This window comes from Vidua chalybeata, chromosome 19 (assembly GCF_026979565.1).
Source record: "Vidua chalybeata isolate OUT-0048 chromosome 19, bVidCha1 merged haplotype, whole genome shotgun sequence".
Taxonomy (NCBI): domain Eukaryota; kingdom Metazoa; phylum Chordata; class Aves; order Passeriformes; family Viduidae; genus Vidua; species Vidua chalybeata.
The window spans coordinates 4,369,517-4,391,150 of NC_071548.1; the positions used below are offsets into that span (position 1 = coordinate 4,369,517).

At 59.2% G+C, this 21,634-nt stretch overlaps 1 protein-coding gene across 1 annotated transcript; it reads left to right on the forward strand.

Annotated features, from left to right (window-relative positions):
• Window positions 1–1,975: 1,975 nt before the first annotated feature.
• Window positions 1,976–21,298, forward strand: RHBDF2 (rhomboid 5 homolog 2). The gene is given in 19 exon segments (XM_053960486.1): window positions 1,976–2,052; window positions 11,250–11,357; window positions 12,916–13,124; window positions 13,126–13,260; window positions 13,546–13,738; window positions 13,810–14,022; window positions 14,572–14,697; window positions 15,034–15,167; window positions 15,398–15,610; window positions 15,747–15,858; window positions 16,212–16,286; window positions 16,632–16,793; window positions 16,943–17,043; window positions 17,484–17,547; window positions 17,673–17,767; window positions 17,976–18,051; window positions 18,391–18,491; window positions 18,696–18,849; window positions 19,437–21,298. Coding segments are annotated over 17 exon segments (2,559 nt in total). The 5' UTR covers window positions 1,976–2,052; window positions 11,250–11,357; window positions 12,916–12,939; the 3' UTR covers window positions 19,857–21,298.
• The last annotated feature ends 336 nt before the right edge of the window (window positions 21,299–21,634 follow it).

The following is a 21,634-nucleotide window of genomic DNA, read 5'->3' on the forward strand; positions in this document are numbered from 1 at the left end:
ACCCCCACCCCCCCGGCAGTGCCCGCGTCGGGCTGTCTGTGCCCAGACACCCACCCTGGCACCTGCCGGGCTCTCCCTTCTCCACCCGCTTCAAACCACACCTTCAAAGGAGCCGGCAGGAACCAAAAGCTTCCTCCACCCTCCTTTCTACCAGGAACCGGCAGCAGATTTGCTGAGTGTGAAGCCATGGAAGGTGGAGGGCTGATGAGAGTGCGAGCTCAGCGCCCTAACAGGCACCAGTGAATCCAGGCTGCACCACCCAAGGTCAGGCTTAGCACCATGGGTGTGCAGGGAAAAGAAATATAAGGGCAAATTGTAGTTTTGGATAGCAAGGCATAAAATTCCTGGTCCTGTCTGATCCCAGCTGTAAATTCATCTGGTGCTCATCTGGAACCTGTAGCCAGTTGTGAATCAAGAATTTATTTTGTGGCAAAATCCAGGACATATTTTCCTGTATAGACCCCTCAGCAACACAGCCGTGCCAAACCCTGCAAAGGTCTCTCCTCAGCCCCCACATCCTGCCAGCACCGAGTCTCCCCCTCAGGGATGGAGGGAGCTGAATGTGAGGCTGTTGTGGTAGAAGAACAACCCAGCACTGATGGTGATGGAGCAGGTGCAGCTCCCGAGGGGTTGAGCTCTGCCAGCCCCGGGATGAGTCAGGCTGTGAAAGCCGACAGGACCGGCCCTGCGGCCGCTGCCCGCTGCCCCAGCCCGGCCGGGCGTCACCACATCCGGCCCGGCCAGCGGGACAAGGCTGAGCCCGCAGAGCCCGCGGGGCTGGGCCAGCCTGCCCCTGCCTGCCACCTCGGAGTGCCCACCGCTTGGATGTGGGGTCAGGAGGACCCCTTGGACATGCCTTATAGTCCTAATGGTGGCCAGTTCTACTAGTGATTGGTCCTAATAATGACCGGTCCTAATACTGAGCAGTTCTTACAGTGACCAGTCCTGATGGTGACTGGTTGTAATAGTGATCAGTCCTAAGAGGGCTGACCCTAACAGTAACCAGTCCTAATGCTGACCAGTCCTAATAGTGCCTGGTTCTTATAGTGGCTGGTCCAAATAGTGCCCAGTCCTAATGCTGACCAGTCCTAATAGTGACCAGTTCTTATACTGAGCAGCCCTAATGGCGACCGTTCCTAGTAATGACCATTCCTAATGGTTACCAGTCCTAATAGCGTATAACTCCAATCGTGACCAGTCCTTATAAAGAAAGAAAGCATCTCCCAGATCTAAAACAGTAAACCAGGTTAGTTCAGGTGTTAAACAAGTTAATAAAGTATATGGATTTGCTACTACAGGATATAAAGCTTTTGTTATCTTATTGACAGCTCTCAGTCCTGTACTACCAATTATTGGGCTGATTTCTTGCCTATTTTTTTCAGGGGGTACTGCTTAATTTTTACTGGTTGTGTCCCTTCTTTAAGCTTGATTACTCGGGGAGGGGGCGTATTTTGCCCTCCCTGGTACATCAGAGGCCCATACCCTTGAAAATACTTGTCTTAATATCTCTTCGCTGATTTCCTCCTTATTTTCAATGGCTGTTAATGTTAAACTTAACACTTCTACGTACCTTTGATAATTTACCTCCAGAGTAACCTCCTCATTCTAGAATGTTTAGCGAGTTGGGTATATACAAAAACTTGTAAATACCTCATTGTTACTTTAAAGGTCCATTAGGACCTTATAGTGACTGGTCCTAATAGTGCCCGGTCCTAATAGCGTTCAGTCCTAAGAGGGGCCGGTTCTTATAGCAGCTGTTCCCGCTAGCGCCCAGTCCTGACAGTGCCGGTAGCGGCGGTGCCGGCTCCCAGCTCCCGGTGCCGCGGGGACCGCAGGGGCTCATTCCCCACGGAGGATTCCCCATAGCTGGGGCCGGTGCCCGGCGGGACCGCGGCAGGAGACCCCGCCCCAGGCCGCGCCCCGGGACACGCCCCCGCCGGGCCCCGCCCCGGGCCCGCCCCCAGCCCCGCCCGGCCCAGGTGGAGGCGGCGGCGGCTGCCGCGGGACCGGCACCGGGAGTGGCACCGGGGGCAGGACCGCCAGCGGGCCGAGGTGAGCGGGGCCGAGCAGGGGAGCCGAGCAGTGCGGGGCGGGGGTCCCGGTGCCTCCGCGCCGCTTCGCTCCGTGACTGCCCGGTTTGTTGCTGCTTTGTGAGCGCCGCGTCCCGCCAGCTTCCTCCTCCGCCCCGCGCCTCCCGCCCGGCCCGGCCCGGCCCCGGCCCCGCGGGGCTGGCGGGGGCTGCCCCGTCCCACCCCGGACACTTTGCGGGGCGCGGGGCGCGGCACGCATCTCCCTGCCCGGGGCCGTGCCCCGCGCCCTGCCCCGCGCCTCCAGCGCGGGCATCCGGACGGATGGCGGGGGCCGGGCTCTTCCTCCTCCTCCTCTCCATCACAGGGGGAAGTGGGTGCGTGTCCCGGCGGGGTGACCCGGCCGGAGAGAAAACCCTGCCCGCTCCTCGGCCGAGGCAGGGAGGAAAGCTCTAACCTACTTTCTGGCGCCGATGGCCCGATAACCAGGCGGGCGGGTGCTTTTGGTTTGTGTTTGCTGGTTTTCCCCCTCCCCAGGTGAGCGGGGCTGGCATCGCCCTTCAGGAGCGGCAGGTGGGCAGCGGAGGGGGCCGGGTCGCTGACCCCGGGCATCCTCCCGCCCGCCGGGGCTTTGTTGTTGTAGCTGCTTTGAGGTTTGCTGAAGGGCTCTGGGACGCTCGCACGTGCTGCCTGGAGTGGCGAGTGCTGCCACCAGCCCTTCGCAGGCGAACAAGATCCCTACAGAGCAGGGGGTCGGGTCATCCTCCGTCCGTGTGTACATCCCGCCGGGAGCAGAGGGATGCTGTGCGTGGGTATTTTAGTCAGACTTTTGCTGTTGATCCTCCAGGTTTGGGATGGGGGGTGAAGCTGAGCTTTTCCCTATCCTGCCCTGCCTTGCTGCCAGGCCAGCAGGACTGGGCAGAGACCATCCTTGCAGGCTTTCTACAGCCAGGTTGTGGTGCCCACGGTGATCTGAGACCCTGCAGTTCTCGCTCAGCCCCCCAGGCCCACGTCCTGCAGGGGGATGAGCACCTGAGAGGCTGCACTGTGACCACTGGGTCCCTGTGGCAAGAGGAAGTGTCCGCCTTCTTCCCCAGCGTGGCGTCATCCTTCTCGGCACAAGGAGCCAGGACATTCTCCTGCTTGCACGTTCCCAGTCCCTGGATGGTTGCTCCTGGGGATTTCCAGGGTGAACTCATCATGCTGCTGCTGTCCTGGGCACACAGCCTCCAGCCTGGCTGGGAAACTGGGGAGTGCACCCCACCACAGTGCCATGGCTGTCCTGAGTGAGGAAACACTGCCCACTCAGCTCACTCCATTGTGCTCTCTGAAGCAGCATCCTTCGGCTCCTGTCTTTTTCCCAAGTGGGAAATAACCAGTTTGGAATTGTCCCACCTCCAAAATGAGCTGGAGGGTTCAGCTGCAGCTGAGCCTGGGAGAAACCAGAGCTGCCTCTGCTACCCTGGTCAGCTCTGGCTTCACGTGTGGCTCCCTGGTGCTCTGGCTGCACCTGGGCTCTGTCCTTCCCAGCTCCTTTGCAGTTAATGGGGTGATCAGCATCTTTTTGCTGCTTGCTCATGTGGCAGAGGCACCAGTGCAGCTGCTCTGGGGCACCTGGAGGTGCTGCAAGCCCCAGAGTGAGAAAGGGCAAACCACAGAGTGGGGTTTGACACCACAACAGGGCCCTGATGCAAATTCTGCGAGATGGGGCCGAGCCGGTGTTGGCTCTGCCGTGCACGTGTGAGTGCTCGGTGTGTGAGAGCGGCGCTGCAGGAACAATAGATGCCTGTGGATGCTGGGAGAGCAGCTCGGAGCTGGGGATGCAGAGCATGGGGGCGTGAATCCGGAGGGGAGGGGACTGCTGGGTCTCCTCCGGGGGAATGCACTGGGGGACCTGGGGAATGTGGGCTGTGTTTGGGCTGGGATGAAAGACAAGCTGTCCTCTGGTTCCGTGTTTTTGTCCTTGTGATGCTGCTCCTGTTTAGCTCTTACAGTGAAGCTCAGGGATCCCCCAAATACATCCTTATTCTTTCCCTTAGGTTGTTCCTGAGCTGAAAACAGCCCTTGGGACAAGCCAGGAATCAGAACAGAGCTCATTACCAAAGAAAGTAGGAGACAGCTGATGGAGAACCAGCTGCTGGGGAGGTTGCAGAACTGCCCAGACAAATATGGGGCTCGTGAGGCATTTCCACATTTTCTGTGGGCTTTAGGAGTCCTGGAGGGACATAACCCAGAGGAGCAAGTGCAGGTTTGGTGCTGTCAGGGGCTCAGCACTGAAGGAGTCAATTAGTGAAACTGAAAATTAATTACTTAAATCTCTATGAGCCCACAAGTGATGGGATCATGAACTCTCCTCCTCTTGAGGAGCTTTTTACCTAATGACTTTCGGTTTCCGCTGTCCTGCTGGCTGTGAGATGTCTGATAACACAACAAGCTCCCAGCAGGGGTGGGCACAGTCCCTTTTAATTACAGGCATCCAGCAGTTGTGGTCATTTGGGGGTATGCAGTGCTTTGAGTTATGGTCATTTCCTGTCCTCCTAAAGAGCTCTGTGTGTGCTGGTGGGTATGCAGGAAACCCTTGGCACTGGTACCCCTTTTTCCCACTTAATCCCTGTTACTTAAAAAAAAAAAAACAACAAAAAAGCAGTTGTTTGGTGGTTGCTCTCTTAATGAGGCATTTAGGGTGGAGAATGGACCCAGGGCCAACCCTGCCCTCTGCTTGCCCACCACACAGGACCCTGTGTCCCCCTCGCACTCCAAGGCACTGTGGAGCACTGGTCACGTTAGCTGAGCAGAGGACTGGGGAAACCCCCAAATAATTGCTCTGAGAGGGCAGGGGAGCAAATATTTATGGGGTTTGCATGTGAGGGCTTCCTCTTCCACCCTCGTCCTCCAGGAACTTAAAACTGGGAGAGCTGTGTGGGCTTCGATGGAGAAGGAGCCAGCTCCCTGCCTGTGGAGCAGCAGTGAGGTGTGGAGGCAGGGAGCCTTACTGTATTGCAGTGCCTCAGTTTCCCCACATGAAATGCCACAAAGGAGTCAGAAAGCACCGAGGTGTCCAGTGAAACCACGGCTTATCACCTCGGGGACAGTTTGTGCAGCCACAAGAGCAGGGCTGATGCTGTGGCTGTGCCTTGGGGGCAGGGGGAGTGACGGTATAAATCAACCCACTTGATGCTGTGCTGCCAGAGGCTGCCCTGGGACATGGGACAGGAGGGAGCAGGACAGTGCCCAGGGATGCTCCTTGGCCTTTTCTCAAGCTGCTGACAATGGATGGGAGGAAGAAACCCACCAGTGTGGAGGGCACATGGGCTCTGTGCTGAATGCCCAGCCTTGTGAGGAGCCATTCAGATGGGTGCTGTGTGGTCCCCCAGTGGGTGCTCCTGCCTTACAGCCATCCCACAGGACCATCCCTCCTATCTGCAGGCACCTTTCTCAGCTGCTGCAGCTCCCAGGGCAATAGAGCCTCCTTCAAGCAGCCTCTGTTGGTTTGTTTTTTGTTGATTTATTGCTTAAAAGTGATATTTCCTGGTGTAATTCCTCTGGTCTGACAGACCCACTTGGGACAGAAGGCATGTGGCCGGTGTTCCCCAAGATGCCCAGTGTGCCACTGCCCCCTCCCACGCCGTGGGGCTGGCTTCACTCCCCGTGTGTCATGCTGCAGCTTGTGCTGGGGCCCTGATGGAGATATTCCTCTAAGGGAATTCCTGCAGAAATGCCAGGCAGGGCTGGGAGTGACCTCCTGTCACGTGTGAGCCCAAAGGCTGCACTCTGTGCCCATGGGCAGCCAGGGGAAATCCCCAACCCTCAGCATGTCCTGCCTGGCCTCAGCTCCTCCATGGAATGAGCAGGGATGTGTCACCAGGGTTGTGCTGCTGTCATACAGCTTTCCCAAGGGTGATCCCATAACCAGTCACCTCTTGTACAGGGTGGCTTAACCCAGTCCAAGCTCTCCTGGGGAGGACGTGGAGGTGGCTCCTTAAAAAGCAGCATCTCCAGCCCCTGCTGTGCTGTGGTGTGCAGCATGCCAGGGTGGGATAGCAGGCAGGAGGAGCATGAAGAAGTTTGAGGAGACCCCATCTCCAGCTCTTGGCAGCTGAGAGGCTGCAAAGTGCCTGGCTGGCACAGGTCCATGGAGATGCTGTGGTGGGAAGAGCATCGCACTCCGTCGGTACCAGTGAGTGTGGGATTCCCTGTGCCAGGCTAGCACCGTGCTGGATGGGGATGAGCTGCTCCCAGCCAGCCTCTCCTCTGCGGGGTGCAGGTCTCGGTGCTTCGGGCCTCCTGCAATCGGGAGTGAAAGGAAGGAAGCCGAGGAGTGGCCCGCCCACGCTTGGCTGCTGCTGGTTGGGACGAGGGAGGAGCAGCTTCCCCCAGTTGTCCTGGGGCCAGGGAGCACCGAGACTTCATGAGGTGTTTGGGGGCAGCCTCCAGCCCCCTGCCAGCAGAGGTGTCTCCATCCACAGACCAAAGGGACACCACAATGTCCTTTTCCCGTCTCCTCAGGGAGCTGCTGGCCCTGGAATGGGAAAGAAGGAGGCTGCTGTTGTCCACCCAGGGCTCCCCCTTTGCAAAGGGCCTGTCAGGGCGAGGAGCACTTTCTAAAAGCCTTGGAATGGCTGTGTTGAGATAAGGAGTCTGTTCCCAGAGATAGGGAGTTGCAGCCAAGGGGGCTCATCCTGCTGCCAGCCCAGGGCTCATCTTATCCCTGGGGTGAGCCAAATTCCTGCACAGGGCTGAGCACCACCTCCCACTGCTGCCTCCCACACAGTGTGGGGATGGTCAGAGCCTGGGAAGGGAACCCTCTGTAAATATGGGGCATTTCTGCCAGTCCTGTGCTGGTCTGGGTGGCTCAGTGTGCTCTGAAACAGGCAGCAGGGGACTGGGGAAATCTGCAAGCCCAGCCAGAGCCCTGCCACCAAAAGCTGCTGGAAGAATGAGTGTTCAGCAGAAGAACCAGAGGGAGGAGTGTCCCCTCCGGCCCACTGACCTTTCATACAAAGAATTTTGCTTCCAGGAGGGAAGTGGGAGTGAACTCAGTAATGACCTGCAGCATGGGGATGGCAGGCACATGGCCTGCAGGCAGGCTGTCCCTTCTCTTGGGTAAACACCGACCTGGGACCATTCAGCCCCTTCCAGAAGGTGCAACCAGGGCTGAAACACTTGCACCATCATGTCTGTGCACTCTGTGTTTAAGGCAAGCTAATAAGGAATTGGAGTAGATTTGAGTAATTAATCAGTTCTTAGATAAAACCAAGTTAAATCAATCCTGGTAGGCTGGGGAAAAACGAAAAAGAGCTTTCCTTGTGTGTCTGTGACCCTGCCTGTGGAGCAGCTGACCCCTCTGCACGTTCCCCAGCGGAGCTGCTGCACTTCCCTCTGCACTTCCCTGGAGATTTTGGCCCTTTGCTCTCCCCAAAGCTGCTGGGGTGACCCAAAATCTCCACGTGCGTGTTCCTCACTTGGCTTGAGGAAGAGGCCAGTGGGCTGAGGGTCCCCTTGTGCAGCCACAGCCACTCCAGCAGCTCCCACCACCTTTGCAGGGAGCAGAGAATGGGTTTGTGCAGTGCTGCCTGCTTGGGGTTGTTGTGCTGTGAGGGTGCATGGACCCCAGGGAGGTGGGGACACGTGGGGTGGGTGGCCGGTGGCACAGAGGGACCCCAGCCCACCGGGACTTGCCCACCCCAGCAGGCTGGGAAGCCTTTGGGTGCCAACACTTGCTCTGCTGGGGTGGGTGGGGGTCGTTGTGCTGATAAAAATTAACGAGAGTGGGAAATGGGCTGTGCCTGGGCTGTGGGAAACCCTCCACATGGCTTTTTCCACCCGCTCCCAGGCACTGCAGGCAAATCCTTCCCTCTCCGTGCCGACAGGGATGGCGTCACCCAGGACTGCCGGGGAGCCCAGGGCCACATTCCTGGGGGAGCCCAGGGCCACATTCCCGGCCCTCCAGCCCTCGCAGCAGGGCTGCCGTGTGCAGTGGGGCGAGTGGCCCCGCTCGCCGTGTCCCTGTGTCCCCGTGCAGGGCTCTCCTTATCAGCGGGCCCAGCGGGGCTCCCCCACCCACCACGCTCTGTCTCCTCAGCCGCTTTCCTTCCTCCTGGGGCGTGCCGAGCTCCCAGCTCGGCAAACCTGCTGCCATTGCCCAATGGCCTTCCCGACGGAGGAGAACGGGAGAGGATGTTCTAATGGTGCCATGGGTGAGGCGTGTGCTGGCTGCCTGGACGCCCCGGGGATCAGACGGGATCTCAGCACTCATCCGGACCCCACCTTCCTAGCCCAGCCACCACGGAGGTGTGGATTTAAGCCCCTGTGGGTGTCCATGCTGACCGTGTGGCTCAGTGATAAGGGAGAGGGCGGCTAACCATCCCTTCTGAAGCACAGAGGGCCTCTCTCAAGACTCAGAGCAAAACCCTGCGTCTCAGTTTTGCCATCCAGTGCTCTTGTGACAGGATTGAGACACGTGGGGAAAAAATGGAGTGCTTTTCTTTTTTTTTTTCCTCCAATAATATGATTTTATTTCAAGAGCTGTTTGTGCTTTGGCTCCTTTTCTCCAGCCCGGAAACTTGAGACTGCAAAATGGTAAAAAGCTTTTTGAAAGGGAGCAGAAGCAGAGACGGTGCTGGTTCTCTGCTCGGGTGTGAGTCCACAGGAGCTTGATGCTCAGAGCAGTTGCACAAATTGAGTTTCCTATCTGGAGCTCTTAATAACTGGGAGCACCTTTTAACACGGCTCCAGCCTTGAGAGAGGTCTTTAACGTGCTCATTAATCATTTATGGGCAGCAGCAGCAGTAGCTCTGCCTGATGGGCTCTTGGGTGCCAGCAGTGGCAGAGGCTGCGGGGGTGTTTGGGGGCCCTGTGGCATGTCTGGCCCCTTTCTCCCTGCCCATGGAGGTGGAGAGGAAGAGCTGGGGCTCATCGTGCTCAGGGTGATGGGTATCATGGGTGCTTGTGGGGGTCCCACTCCCTGCCCCACACCCTTGGGTGGCTCAGAGCTGCTTTGTCCTCCACCTGAACTGCAGCAAATGGAGACAGTGTTATTGCAGTAATGTCCTTCCCCCAGTGCCAACAAGCCTGGGGAGAGAGATCCCAATCCTTCTCCAAGCATCCATGAACCCACTGCACACACCCCACTCCAGCCAGGGCTGCTCTACAGGGTTCTCTCTGCTGTCTTGTGCTATGGCTGTCCCAGTTCTGCTCACCTGGCCTTGCTGATGGTCCCTTTGTGTTGCTTGGACAGTCCCAGCGTGTCCTGCGGTGACACTTTGTATGAACCACATCATTTTTTCCATCACTTTCTTCCTTGGGTGTGCTTCCTCTGGTCAGTGCTTGCTGTGATTTGCCCCGGGGCTGGGAGCCAGCCCTGGTCACCTTCCTTGTGCCTTTTTTGGTTGAAGGCTCAAACCTCATCCCAGTTGCTTCCCAGTGATGCCAACACATCTGCCCTCTTGGGAAAGGGAGGGGCCTTCACCCCCCTGCTGCTGTTGGAGCACAGGCTGTGTCCCTCACTGCTGGATGTCAGGCTTTGGTGACCTTCAGTGGTCAAGAGCTTTGGGAGGGGAGATGGTGAAAGTGGGGGATCTCTTCTTACCAACCAGACCAGGTGGTCCTCCCTCCACGCCCTGCCCATTTATCGCTCCAGCAATGGCAGCAGCCCCAGTGCACGGAGATCTTTTCCAGCCTAAAGTGACAATGTGCTGCCCCCAGGACCCTTCTTCCAGCCCAAAGCACAGCTCCTACCAAGCTCAGGACATGCTTGTGGCTGCCACCTCCCACCCCAAGTCACCCCCTGCTGCTGTGACCTGCCTTGTCCCTGCAACAGGGCACGTGCTCAGCCATCCCCCCACGTCAGCTCTGCATGTTGCCTCTCACTTCCTTTTTCTGTCCCCAGGACAAAGCCACCACGTCCACCCTGAGTGTCCAAGGACTGGGCTGAGGCTCCCTGGGGACCTGCAGCCCAGCTGTGCCCTGTGATGGGGTGGCTGGTGCCAGGACTGCCGGGCAGGGAGCCGTGCTCCTGGTGGCACAGCCCTCCGTGCCGGGGCTGGGGGGTGACAGGGACCTGGGACCACAGGGGATCTGGAGGCCCAAGCTTGTGGCAGGCTGTGTCTGCATGGAGGTACCGTCTGGCCCATTGCCACGCCAGCTCCAGAGGGCTTGGGCACCAGCAGCAGGCACGTGGTGAGCTGGAAAACACCTCCCCAGCACCATCCACTGGGGATTTCTCTGCCTGGCACAGGATAAGGCTCCTGGTGGCTCAGGATCTGTGCTCAGGGGGTGGCTGCTGCCTCCAACCTGCGTGGCAAAGAGCCCTCGGGGTCCGCTGCCCTCCTCCCCCTCCCACTCGATGCCAAGTGTTCCGAGGCACAGAGCCGTGACCAGCGCTCCGGCCGCGTGACCGTGACTGGACAGCAGGTGCCCGCCAGGCTGTGCCAGCTCCCCCGGGACTGAGTCACCTCGGGAGAGGCCAGTCCAGCCCTCCACCCCCTGCGTGGGGAGCTGGTGGGAAGCGAGACCAGGATTTTAAATGTGCTCCAAACTTGCTTTGCTGGGAAGCACAGAGATCTGGGGCTGTCCGGGGTGTGATGGGAGCAATTGGGGATGGGATTTTGGGACAGGGGTGTGAGAGTGGGGCTGTGCAAAAATTTGGCTCCAACTTCTGTGTTTCGGGCTGTGCTGGTTCTTACTACTCAGAGCCATTCCCCAGAGCTGGAGGAGGATGAGGGTGCCCCAGGTTTTGCTCTGACCCCAGTGTGTTCCCATTCCCAGCTCTCCAGAGCAGCTGCCATCTCGGGCTCACTGCTGGCTGCCCTGGAAGGAAAACAAACAGAGCCTCCAGCTCACCAATGGGATGGAAAGTTTTACTTGCTGGGGCTGGCACTCTCCCAGTTTAGCAGCTATGAAATACCCAAGTGAGGCACTCGTATTCCATGCCTGCTCTTCCTGGGTGTCTTGCTTCCCAAGAGACAGGAAAGCAGCAGCAGGGGAAAACTCCCTGCCTGCCCCATGCTATTCCCTACCATGGAGCATTAGTGTAAATGGGAGCTTTTCCTCCTCCTGCTGGCCTGTGCCAGTGGCTGATTCCTGTCCCTGGTGTCCAGCCACCTGCAGCCCTGCCCCCAAGGTCTAGGGGGCACTGAGCTCAGCTCTCCCTCTGCCAGGATGCTCCTGCAGCCTTTGCCTGCTTTCCCATGCGTGGTTTTTCATCACAGCCTCTCCCTGCAGGAGGAATTTGGCCATGTCCCGGGGCTCCCGTGCGTGAAGGACAGAGGCAGAGCAAGGCTGCTGTGGGTGTTTGCCATCACTGCACAGGATCCCTGTCACTCTTATGAGGTGAGGAGACCCTCGTGGGGACCAGCACTAGCTGAGCTCCCAGGGGAAATTTGGGAGTTGATTGCTCCTAGCTTTGGTGCTGGAGAGGGAGCCCAGCACCCATTTTAATGCAGGAGCTGATGGAGGGCAGCAATTCCCGCTAGCGCTGCTGACTCCAGGCTTTCCCCTCCCTGGGGAGCTGGTTCTGGACTGCTGCTTCCCCACGAAGCTGATCCCTTGCGCACCCCATGCTCCTTAAGCCAGATTTTGCTTGTGGTGTGGTCTAAGGGGAGGGTTGTGTTCAGGACTCCAAGTGCTAAGGGAGCTGCAGAAGTGTCCCTGTCCCTGACTCTTGCTTTGGGAATGGGCTGCCAATGGGATCCTGTTGCAGAAGGGGCTGGTGGGATCTCAGTCACTCATCTGGTTGCTCAAGTGATGTTGCCTAAGGAGAGCAGAGCTGGAGGAGTCTGGTCGTTGGGATCTCGGGCAGGGAGAGGAACCAGGCCTGTGGATCAAGCTGGCATTTTGCAGCCAGTGGCACTGTGCAAACGTGGCAGGTGACACCATTCCCATGGCCGTGGCTCTCCTGGGGGACAAGAGGTGCTGTGAGACTTGTGTGAGTCCCCCAGGCACTGGCACATGGTCAAACAGAAGAGGTCAGAGAGGGCTGTGCCCCCCTTTTGATTGCCCTCGTAGTCCCTAATAGGATCTGGAACTTGTTCTCTTGCACTCTGATGGAATTACTTTTCCTGCAAAGCAAGCCCTGCCTGGTAGAGCTGGCTGCAGGGACCCTTGGGAGGGGATTTCTTGAAGAATTAACCATGTCTTGGCTGTTAAGCTTCCCTCCCCTTGCACGTGGTGCCGGGGAGGATTCAGTCTCCCAGCCTCGTGTGTGCATGCACGTGCCAGAGGGAAATGTCCTGCATCTGCCCTTCATGGGGCACCCCAACAAATGACACATGGGAGCTGTGGTGCATGTGGGGAAGTGGATCAGGTGTTTTCAGACCTTGTGCATCCTCTCCCTTCCCACCCTGTCCAGGCAAGAGGACCTCCTTGCAGACATCCCCTGCGATCTCCCCTTGGCTCCCTTGCCAAACTGGGAGGGCTGGTGTTCCCGTGTGCTGCAGCTGTGTGCTGTGGGCCTGGCCAGGGATTGCTGGGATCCCCCATATTTCCAAGGCACATGGTCAGGCTCATCCAGGTGGGGTGTGAAACCTGGGTGTCCCACAGGCATGTGTTAGGATGATGGGGATGCTCTGACCTGGTCACTGTTGCCATCCCTGCCCTACTCCCAGCAGGTGAAGGGATGGTGTTGGTGACCCCCGGGGGACTGGGAATGAGTGGTTAATGCAAGCCTTCCTGTCCACCCAAACTCAGGGGTGGAATGTGGGTTTTGGGGACGCAGCAGGTGGGTTCATGATGGCAAGGTCTCACCAGCACAGCCAGGGACACAGGGGGCTCAGTCTGGTGACGTCCCACTGATGAGGCCCCATCTCCTACTAGGACCCAGCCTTTCCTCACACACAAGCCCCTGGGGGAACACTTCTCCCCCTGTGGCTGACTCCCTGCACTCTGCCAGCCTGCCGACCACCACCAGCCCAAGATGTCAGCCGGGGACAAGAACGGGGGCGGCCGCTCCAGCAGCAGCCGCCTGCAGAGCAAGAAGCCCCCCAACCTCTCCATTGTCATCCCCCCGCGGGAGGCCGAGGAGGATGGTGCCCGCAAGGAGGTGAGTGGTGGAGCTGCATCCGTCCCACGCTGGGCTCGGGGGGCTGCCAGCTGCCATCCTGTCCCTGATGCCCTGCTCTGCCTTCCAGCCCTCCAAGGTGCCCATCTACCGCAAGAGCAAGAGCCTGCAGGAGCCCCGCCCGGAGCGCCGGCCCGGCTTCCGCCGGCAGACGTCCCTGTCCCAGAGCATCCGCAAGTGAGGGCAGGCTGGGCTCCAGCCGTGGCTGGGTCACTCAGAGGGGCCCATGTCAGGACATTGTGGGTACTGGCAGAGGACTTGAGGTGGGGTTGGAGAGTTATGTCTCAGAAAGGAGTGCAAGAGCCACTTCCCTTTGACCCATAGCCAGGTCAAAACTGCCCTGCTGCAGACTGGGCTGAGACAACCCAACCCCAACCGCCTGGCAGAGGGGATGGCTGGGTGGAACGGTGGTACGTGGTGTGGGGGACAGCTGTGTGACAGCTGTGCCCACCCTGTGTCCAGGGGCACAGCGGAGTGGTTCGGCGTCAGCAGCGACTGGGAGGGGAAGCGGCAGCAGTGGCAGCGCAAGAGCCTGCAGCACTGCAGCATGAGGTACGGCAAGCTGAAGCCTGCCTATCGCGACATGGAGCTGCCCAGCCAGGAGGTGCCCTCCTTCCAAGCCACCGAGTCGCCCAAGCCCGCCAAGATGCCCAAGGTAGAGCTCGGGGTGAGGGGTCCCGCTGCCAGCCTTGCTCTGCCTGCGCTGACCCCTCTTCCCTCCCCCAGATCGTGGACCCGCTGGCCAGGGGCCGTCCCTTCCGCCATCCCGACGAGACCGACCGTCCCCACACGCCCCACCACGTCCTGCCCCCGCTCACCCCCGGCGTTGTCTCCTTGGCGTCCTTCAACAGCATCCGCTCGGGCTACGGCCGCCTGCCGCGCAGGAAGAGGGAGTCTGTCGCCCACATGAGCTTCAAGGCGGCCGCAGCCCTCCTCCGTGTGAGTTTGGGCAGTGTGAGGGGGATCATCCTCCTAAGCTGGGTTTCAGTTCTGTCCTTCACCCATCATCTTTGTTTCTTGGCTGTTTGCTTTGCATGGAGACTTCTGTCTCTCCAGCGCGGGTTTGAGGGATGAGATTGGTTTTTTTAACCTGAGCTCTACTTAAAAGTAGAAGTTTTGGTGGAAATTGGACAATCTGAGAAATAAACAACTTTTGGGTTCCTTTGCTGAGGGGCAATGAAACCTCTCCAGCAATTTTCTTGGTTCTGAGGAGCCCTGGGCAAACCTTGGGGATGGGTTTGTGGGTATGAGACCAGATGAATTCAAAGGTCACTTGTCATGCTGACTAACGTGGCCATGGTCCAGTGTGGATTCTGAGGAGCTAAAGGCAGCATCTTCTGCCAGTTCCTCCCCACACGAGGGGCTATGGTGGCTGATTGGGATTTAATCCTTGCACTTGGCTTTCGAGAGGGAAGATCTGAGAAACCCTCAGTGCTGCAAAAACTGAGGGCTTCTGGTTGCTTACCTTCCTTGCTTGTGCTGCCAAAGGGGCGCTCTGTCCTGGAGCCACTGGCTCCCAAGCGAAGGAGCAAGAGGAGCTTCCTGTACCCCAGCTTCATGGACGAGGACATGGTGGATGCTGCTGATACCCTGGACTCGTCCTTCTTCAGTAAGGCAAGCAACTTTCCATGCTGGCTGCTGGAGCTGGGGCTGTCCCAGTGCCCTGCACAGGGGGCTGGGTGTGGAGCTGGGCACTCACAAGGACTCCTGTGTTGGCACTCCACCCAGTAGTGACAGAGGCATCGGTGGCTGCTGTGCCCCAGCCTTGGTGATGGCCCTTGGGCGTGACAGGGAATGATGTTGCCATCCAGGCTCATTTCACACCCTGTGATGGGCCACTAGTGGGATGTCATTGGGGATCACCCGCTCCCCCTGGCCAGGGGGATGCTCAGTCAGGGGACTTCTGACCCATCACACATATCCAAGGACACATATCCATCCCCCTTCCAGATGGACATGCACGATGAGACATACTCCATGCCCGATGACGTCTTTGAGTCACCTCCTCTATCGGCCACGTACTTGCGCATGCACCAGGTGGCAGAGGATGCCAGGGTGTCCCCTGAGGTGGAGCAGCCCACCCCGTGAGTACCAATCCACAGCAGGTCTTGCCCCCAAGGCTGCCCAGGGCGGTGCCCTGCTGCAGGCAGGACAATGTCCCCAGCCATGAGCACCAGGCACTTCCATGATGATGGAGAATGGAGAGAGGAGGTGCCCAGAGCCTCATCTCAGGGCATCCTCGGGGCTCTGGCCGCGGGCTGTTTCTCAGCTGGTCCTTTTTGGCAGGTGTGATGGGTTTCTCCTCTCTCGACAGGCGGGAGGGCGTCCGGCTGGCTTCGGTGTCGGGCAGCACGGGCCCGGCCCCGCGGCGGGGCAGGCGCATCGCCTCCAAAGTGAAGCACTTCGCCTTCGACCGCAAGAAGCGCTACTACGGGCTGGGGGTGGTGGGCAAGTGGCTGAACAGGACCTACCGGCGCAGCCTGAGCAGCATCGTGCAGTCCCAGCTGGAGATCACCGACAGCCACCGGTGAGGGGCACCGATGGCACGGGACACCCCGACTCACATGTGTGTCCCCCTCAGTGCTTGGGGATCAGGGTCTAGGGGACTGCAGAGTACCTTTGGCCAGACATCTTTGACCAATTTTGGGTCCTGTCCCCTCCAGGCCGTATTTCACGTACTGGATCACCTTTGTCCACATTCTCATCACCCTGCTGGTCATCGGCACCTACGGCATTGCCCCCATTGGCTTCGCCCAGCACGTGACGACAGAGTTAGTAAGTTTAAGAGCCATCCTTTGGGAGGGACTGTAACCACCAGTGTCCCATGGTGTCATGCTCCCTGCAAGCACTGGGAGCATCTTGTGGGAGCATGACACCATGGGACACTGGGAGCCAGCATATGAGAGGCTCTGTGAAATGGCCAGGGCAAGGGAACAAGCCTCACCATGTTGCAGCAGAATATGTGGTGGGAGCAGAGCTGTTCCCCTCTCCTGCCTTGCTGGTGGAACCCAGCAGCCCCTCCCCTCAGATGAAGGGGCTGCTCAGCCCCTTTTGAGTGGAGGGAGACAGGGGTGCACCCCTCAGCACTCGTCCCTTCAGTGGGAGCTGACCCTGGCCTCTCTTGGCAGGTGCTGAGGAACAAGGGTGTCTATGAGAGCGTTAAGTACATCCAGCAGGAAAACTTCTGGATTGGGCCCAGCTCGGTAAGGACCCTGCCAGACCCTTGGCCCCTGGTCTCACGCTCTGCCCTCTGCTTCCCCTGCCTTGAGCTGAGGTGGTTCTCTGCAGTGCTCCTCTCCTCAGGGGGGCAGAGCTTGACCTCCTCACTTCAGCCTGCTATCCTGGGCCCCTAGGCCCCCGGGCCCCCATCCCACTGGGACATGTGGCTTCACAGTGGGATGATCCTGCCTTCCCTCCACTGGGATGACAGAGACTTTTGTCTATTGCCTGTGAAGACCCCCTGCCCCTGCTAAACTCTCCCTGGGGATGGCTGGAGCGAAGGGAGGTGCACAGACAAAGGATCCCCTTTACTGGCATCTCCCTGCCAGATCGATCTGATCCACCTGGGAGCCAAGTTCTCCCCCTGCATCCGGAAGGACCGGCAGGTGGAGCGGCTCATCCAGCGCGAGCGGGACCGGGAGCGGGGCTCTGGCTGCTGCGTCCAGAACGACAACTCAGGCTGCATCCAGACCCTGCCACAGGACTGCTCGGTGCGTGCCCCTGCCATGGGAAGGGCTGGGGATTCCTGGGGAAAGCAGGGGAAACCATCTCAGCCCTGCACTGCACCAGGGCAGGATGCAGGCAGGGTCAGAGCCGTGCATTCCCTGCTGCATCCTCAGTCTCTCCATGCTCCCTGCAGGAGACACTGGCAACGTTCATCAAGTGGCCGGGCAGCAACGCACCAGCCTTGGGCTCGGGAGAGAAGCGGACCTCGGGGGCTGTGTGTCACCAGGACCCCAGGTAGACGTTGCAGCTGGGTGGAGGTGGCCTGGCTGTGTGTGGCACATGGCAGAAGGGGCTGCCTTTCCATCTTGGATGCCTTGAATCCTCTTATCCGAGAGTATGGGAGGTTTTTGCACACTGTAGGAGAGTGATAAAGAGGGAATCTGTGGGGAAACTGAGGCAGAGCCTGTCCTTAACACGGGCAGCAGCAGGTTGTGTTGTGCTTGTCCCTGTCCTGCTGGGATGGGAACATCCGTGGGCATCGGTGGGGTTGTCCAACAGCTCTGAGTTCTGTGGAGTTCACCTGCAGAAGGAGCTGCTGTGGGGTGTTGTGGGGCACCCACTGGTGGGCAGGATCGAGGCAGGTCCCAGAGGTGTCTGTGCCTGAGGGGGGTTACTGGTCTGTAGGGAGGATGTGTTGGGGGGACCCACCCAACTCACCCCACTCCTCCTCCTAGGACATGTGAGGAGCCCGCATCCAACCCACCCCACGTGTGGCCGGACGACATCACCAAGTGGCCGGTAAGAGCCCGGTGCCACCATCAGCTGGTGGCCCCATGGTGGCAGTGGCAATGAGCCCGGCAGGGGTCTGCAGGGACAGCCTGGGGCCAGACTCTGACCAGGGCTCCTTTCCCTCCTGCTTCTAGATCTGCACCTACGAGACCAAAACCAACCACACTGGCTTCGCCCACCTGGACTGCGAGATCAAGGGCAGGCCCTGCTGCATCGGCACCAAGGGCAGGTGGGTTGTGGCAAAGGGGGCACCCGGCTTGGCTCCCCGCTCTTGTGTTGTCCCATCAGTGTCCAGAGCTGTGCCTGGGGGCAGAGGGAGCTTACAGAGCCTTGCGGGGTGGGAAGCACAGTGGCAGCAGGCTGGGAGCAGAAGGGGATGCTCAGGGGTGTCCTGAGTGTGCCCTGCCCCCAGCGAGCCCCCTCCTGCCCCCTGGCAGCTGCGAGATCACCACGCGGGAGTACTGCGACTTCATGCACGGCTACTTCCACGAGGAGGCAACGCTCTGCTCGCAGGTGAGCAGGGCCAGGGAGGCATGGCAGGGCATGTGGGATACAATGCTGGCAGCCATGCTGATGCCAAAGGGCTTTAGAGTGTCCTACCAGGAATGGGTCAGGGTTGGGTTGGGCGTGAGCAGGAGCAATGCAAGTTGCCTTGCCCGGCTATTGGCCAGGCTGCTGTGCCCATCCTGCTGGTGTGGGGCAGGAAGCACCTTTACAAGCACCGTGGCAATGTGGGTGCCCCACACCATCCAGAATCCACTCACAGGTGCCACATGGCATCGTTGGCAACCCATCCCTGTGACCCATCCTCTGCTCCCTGTGGCTCTGGGGACAACCCTGCTGCCTTTGCAGGTGCACTGCCTGGACGAGGTCTGTGGGCTCCTGCCCTTCCTGAACCCGGAGGTCCCTGACCAGTTCTACCGCCTGTGGCTGTCCCTGTTCCTGCATGCCGGGTGAGCCACAGCCCCCATATCCACAAGGATGGGAGAACTGGGCACTGGAGTGCCCACTGGGATGGGCTGGGAAAGAAGAGGGAAAGGCACTCCCATACTATGATGACACTGCCTTCAGTGGGGGTGTTTTGTGAGCTGCCTCGTGCCCCGTGCACTGGGTGGGAGGGCTGGGCAGGGGTCTCTAACCCAGGGCCTCTCCCCCAGCATCATCCACTGCCTGGTGTCGGTGACGTTCCAGATGACGGTGCTGCGGGACCTGGAGAAGCTGGCAGGCTGGCATCGCATCTCCATCATCTTCATCCTCAGTGGCATCACGGGCAACCTGGCCAGCGCCATCTTCCTACCCTACAGAGCAGAGGTGAGGGTTTGGGGGTCTGTCCCAAATCCTGTCAGCTCCCAGGGACCAAAGGATGCCTCTCTCCATCCCCATCCTGGGCAGAGGTTTGGGGAAGGGGCTGGAGCACAGATTCTCACCCCCTGGCAGGGTTTGCTCCAGGGAGAGGGGGAGGGGGCATCCCTGCCCCACGTGTGGTGTTGGCACATGCCGTGTGTGTCACATGTCACCACGTGTCCATGAGCGTGCGTGGTCCCTGGGCAGGCAGATGGCTAATCTGCTGCCAGCCAAACCCTGTCAGGCTTTAAATGAGATCATGCCAAGGGCCCTAATCCCCCCACAGGTGTGCCAGGATGGGGCTGTGGTCTGCGAGGGGGCGATGCTGTCTGGTTGCTGAGTCACAGAAAGTATCGGCTCTGCCAAAACAGCACCGCTCTGCTCCCCTCCTCATCCTCCTGTGCCAGGGCTCCCACCCCTGAGCCCCATGCAGGATCCTGCACAGGGATGCAGGAGCCAAACACGCTTTGCTAGGGGAGGAGATGATCCCTGGGGGACATGGGGTGTGTCTGGGGTGACACAGAGTCCAGCCCTGACTTCCCCCATCCCTGCAGGTGGGCCCTGCTGGCTCCCAGTTCGGCTTGCTGGCCTGCCTCTTCGTGGAGCTCTTCCAAAGCTGGCAAGTGCTGGAGAAACCCTGGAAAGCCTTCCTCAACCTCTTTGGCATCGTCCTCTTCCTCTTCATCTGTGGCCTCTTGCCCTGGATTGACAACATCGCTCACCTCTTCGGCTTCCTCAGCGGGCTCCTGCTGTCCTTCGCCTTCCTGCCCTACATCACCTTCGGCACGGTGGACAAGTACCGCAAGCGGGCCATGATCATCGTGTCCCTGCTGGTCTTCGTGGGGCTCTTCGCCTCGCTGGTGGTGTGGCTCTACGTGTACCCCGTGAACTGGCGCTGGGTGGAGTACCTCACCTGCCTGCCCTTCACCAGCAAGTTCTGCGAGAAGTACGAGCTGGAGCAGGTCCTGCACTGACCCTGCTGGCAGGGACGGGGCTGGGACGGGCGATGTTTCCCACAGGGTGGGTCCTCCCCAGCCTGTGGGAGATGGTGGTGGCTGCTCCAGGATGGGGCAGATCCTGGGCATGGCTCCATCCTCAGGGATGGTGGGTTTGGGGTACCCCTTGCTCAATGCTGGGGAAGCGGGACTGAGCCAGCCCTGCCTTGAACCCCTTTGGAGCTCCTTCCTGATGCTGGAAAGTTGTAACTGGTTTGGGGACTGACTCTGGCTGCTGCCTGTGTGGGGAAGGGGCTGAAGGAAGTGGGATTTTGGTGTATCCATGGCCAGGCTGGACTCCCAGTCCTGGGGTGAAGTTGCTGAATCTCCAGGCTGTGCCTCTGCCTGCCCCATCCCACCTCGGTGCCCTGCAGCGCTGCAGCTCATACTGTGAACACAACCCCCTTTTTGCAGGGGAACTCTTTTTATCCACAGCTCTTTAGGCACAGGGTTTCCCCATTTTGGGCTCCCTCGAGTCTCTGTTGTGGCTCCAAGATGTTCAGGGCTGAGTTTCAAAGATATTTTTCAGTCCTGTTCCCCCTGAGGTCCACAAGGAGGCTTGTGCCTTCCCACCTGGCTCCTCACTGGGTGGAGAGGCAGGACTTGGGACAGGGGGCTTTTCCTTCCCTTATTTCAGTGAATTTCTCCTTTTGGAAGGGGAGGAGTGGCAAGGACCGTGTTTGTAGTGGGAGGTGGGAGGTATGGTGGGAGGTTGACATGGAGAAAAACCCCCTGGGGGGCTCGTGTGGCTGCTTCTGGAGCCCACAGACCTCTCAGGAAGCTGTCGGTGCTCCCACCTTCTGCCTTGAGTCCCTGCTGTCTCCCCTTTGCTTTTTTCAAAGCGTGGAGACCCAGGCAGCCCTTCCTTCCTCCAGTGGTGCTGGTCAGATGGAGAAGTGCAGGATGGGGCAGTCACCTTCCCTTTTCCCTGCCCAAGGCTGTACATTGCCACCTGCCCCCGGCTCTGGGCTGCTCTCCCCAGCAGCTCCTCCTTCCCCCCAGCCATGGCACGAAGGCAGGTCCTTCCTGGGGTCCAGGTGATCCCTCTGGGCTGGTTTGGACCCAGGCTGGTGCCAGGCTGTCTCTCCCCTGAGATGTGTTGCTTTGGTGCTGGAGGCCTCAGTGCTTTTAAGTGGGGGTAGGTGGGAATGCCCCAGTTAGGATGTCCTGGGATGAATATTCAAGGGCTGAGAGCCTGGCTTCCTCTCCACAGACACTTGCTGAGTGAGCCCAGGAGCATCTGCATCCCTCCCTGCATCCCTCCCTCCACCCTGGGCCAGTTTTCAGCCCCACTATGTCCCTCCAGTTGCTGCTCCAGCCAAAGACAGACACCTCACCTCATTTGTCTCTTTTTGATACTTTTTTAAAAAGCTGTGGGTTTCCCCCCATCCTTAATAAATTTCTACCTGTATTTAATGAGATGCACAAGGTCTCTTCTCCCTTCTTGGGCATGGGGACACAGCAGTTTTGGGGGATTTTGGTTGTTCTGGTGATGGCTGGTGTGGCAGGGGGGAGGACAAGCTGGGCTGGTGCCCTGATGGGCCGCTCAAGCCCCTCCCCGGGAGGAGACAGGGTTTGGAGAGTCTCAAGTAGAAGGAGAAGCCAAATACTTGGATCCATGGAACCTCTTGATCCTGCCTGAGGGCAGAGTCACCCCTGCCTTTATCCCACCCTTCACTGAATGACCTGAGGCTGGATTTGCCCCTTCTCCCCTGAGGGTGAGATGCCCCAAGGGGTCCTGGATTGCTCCCGTCATA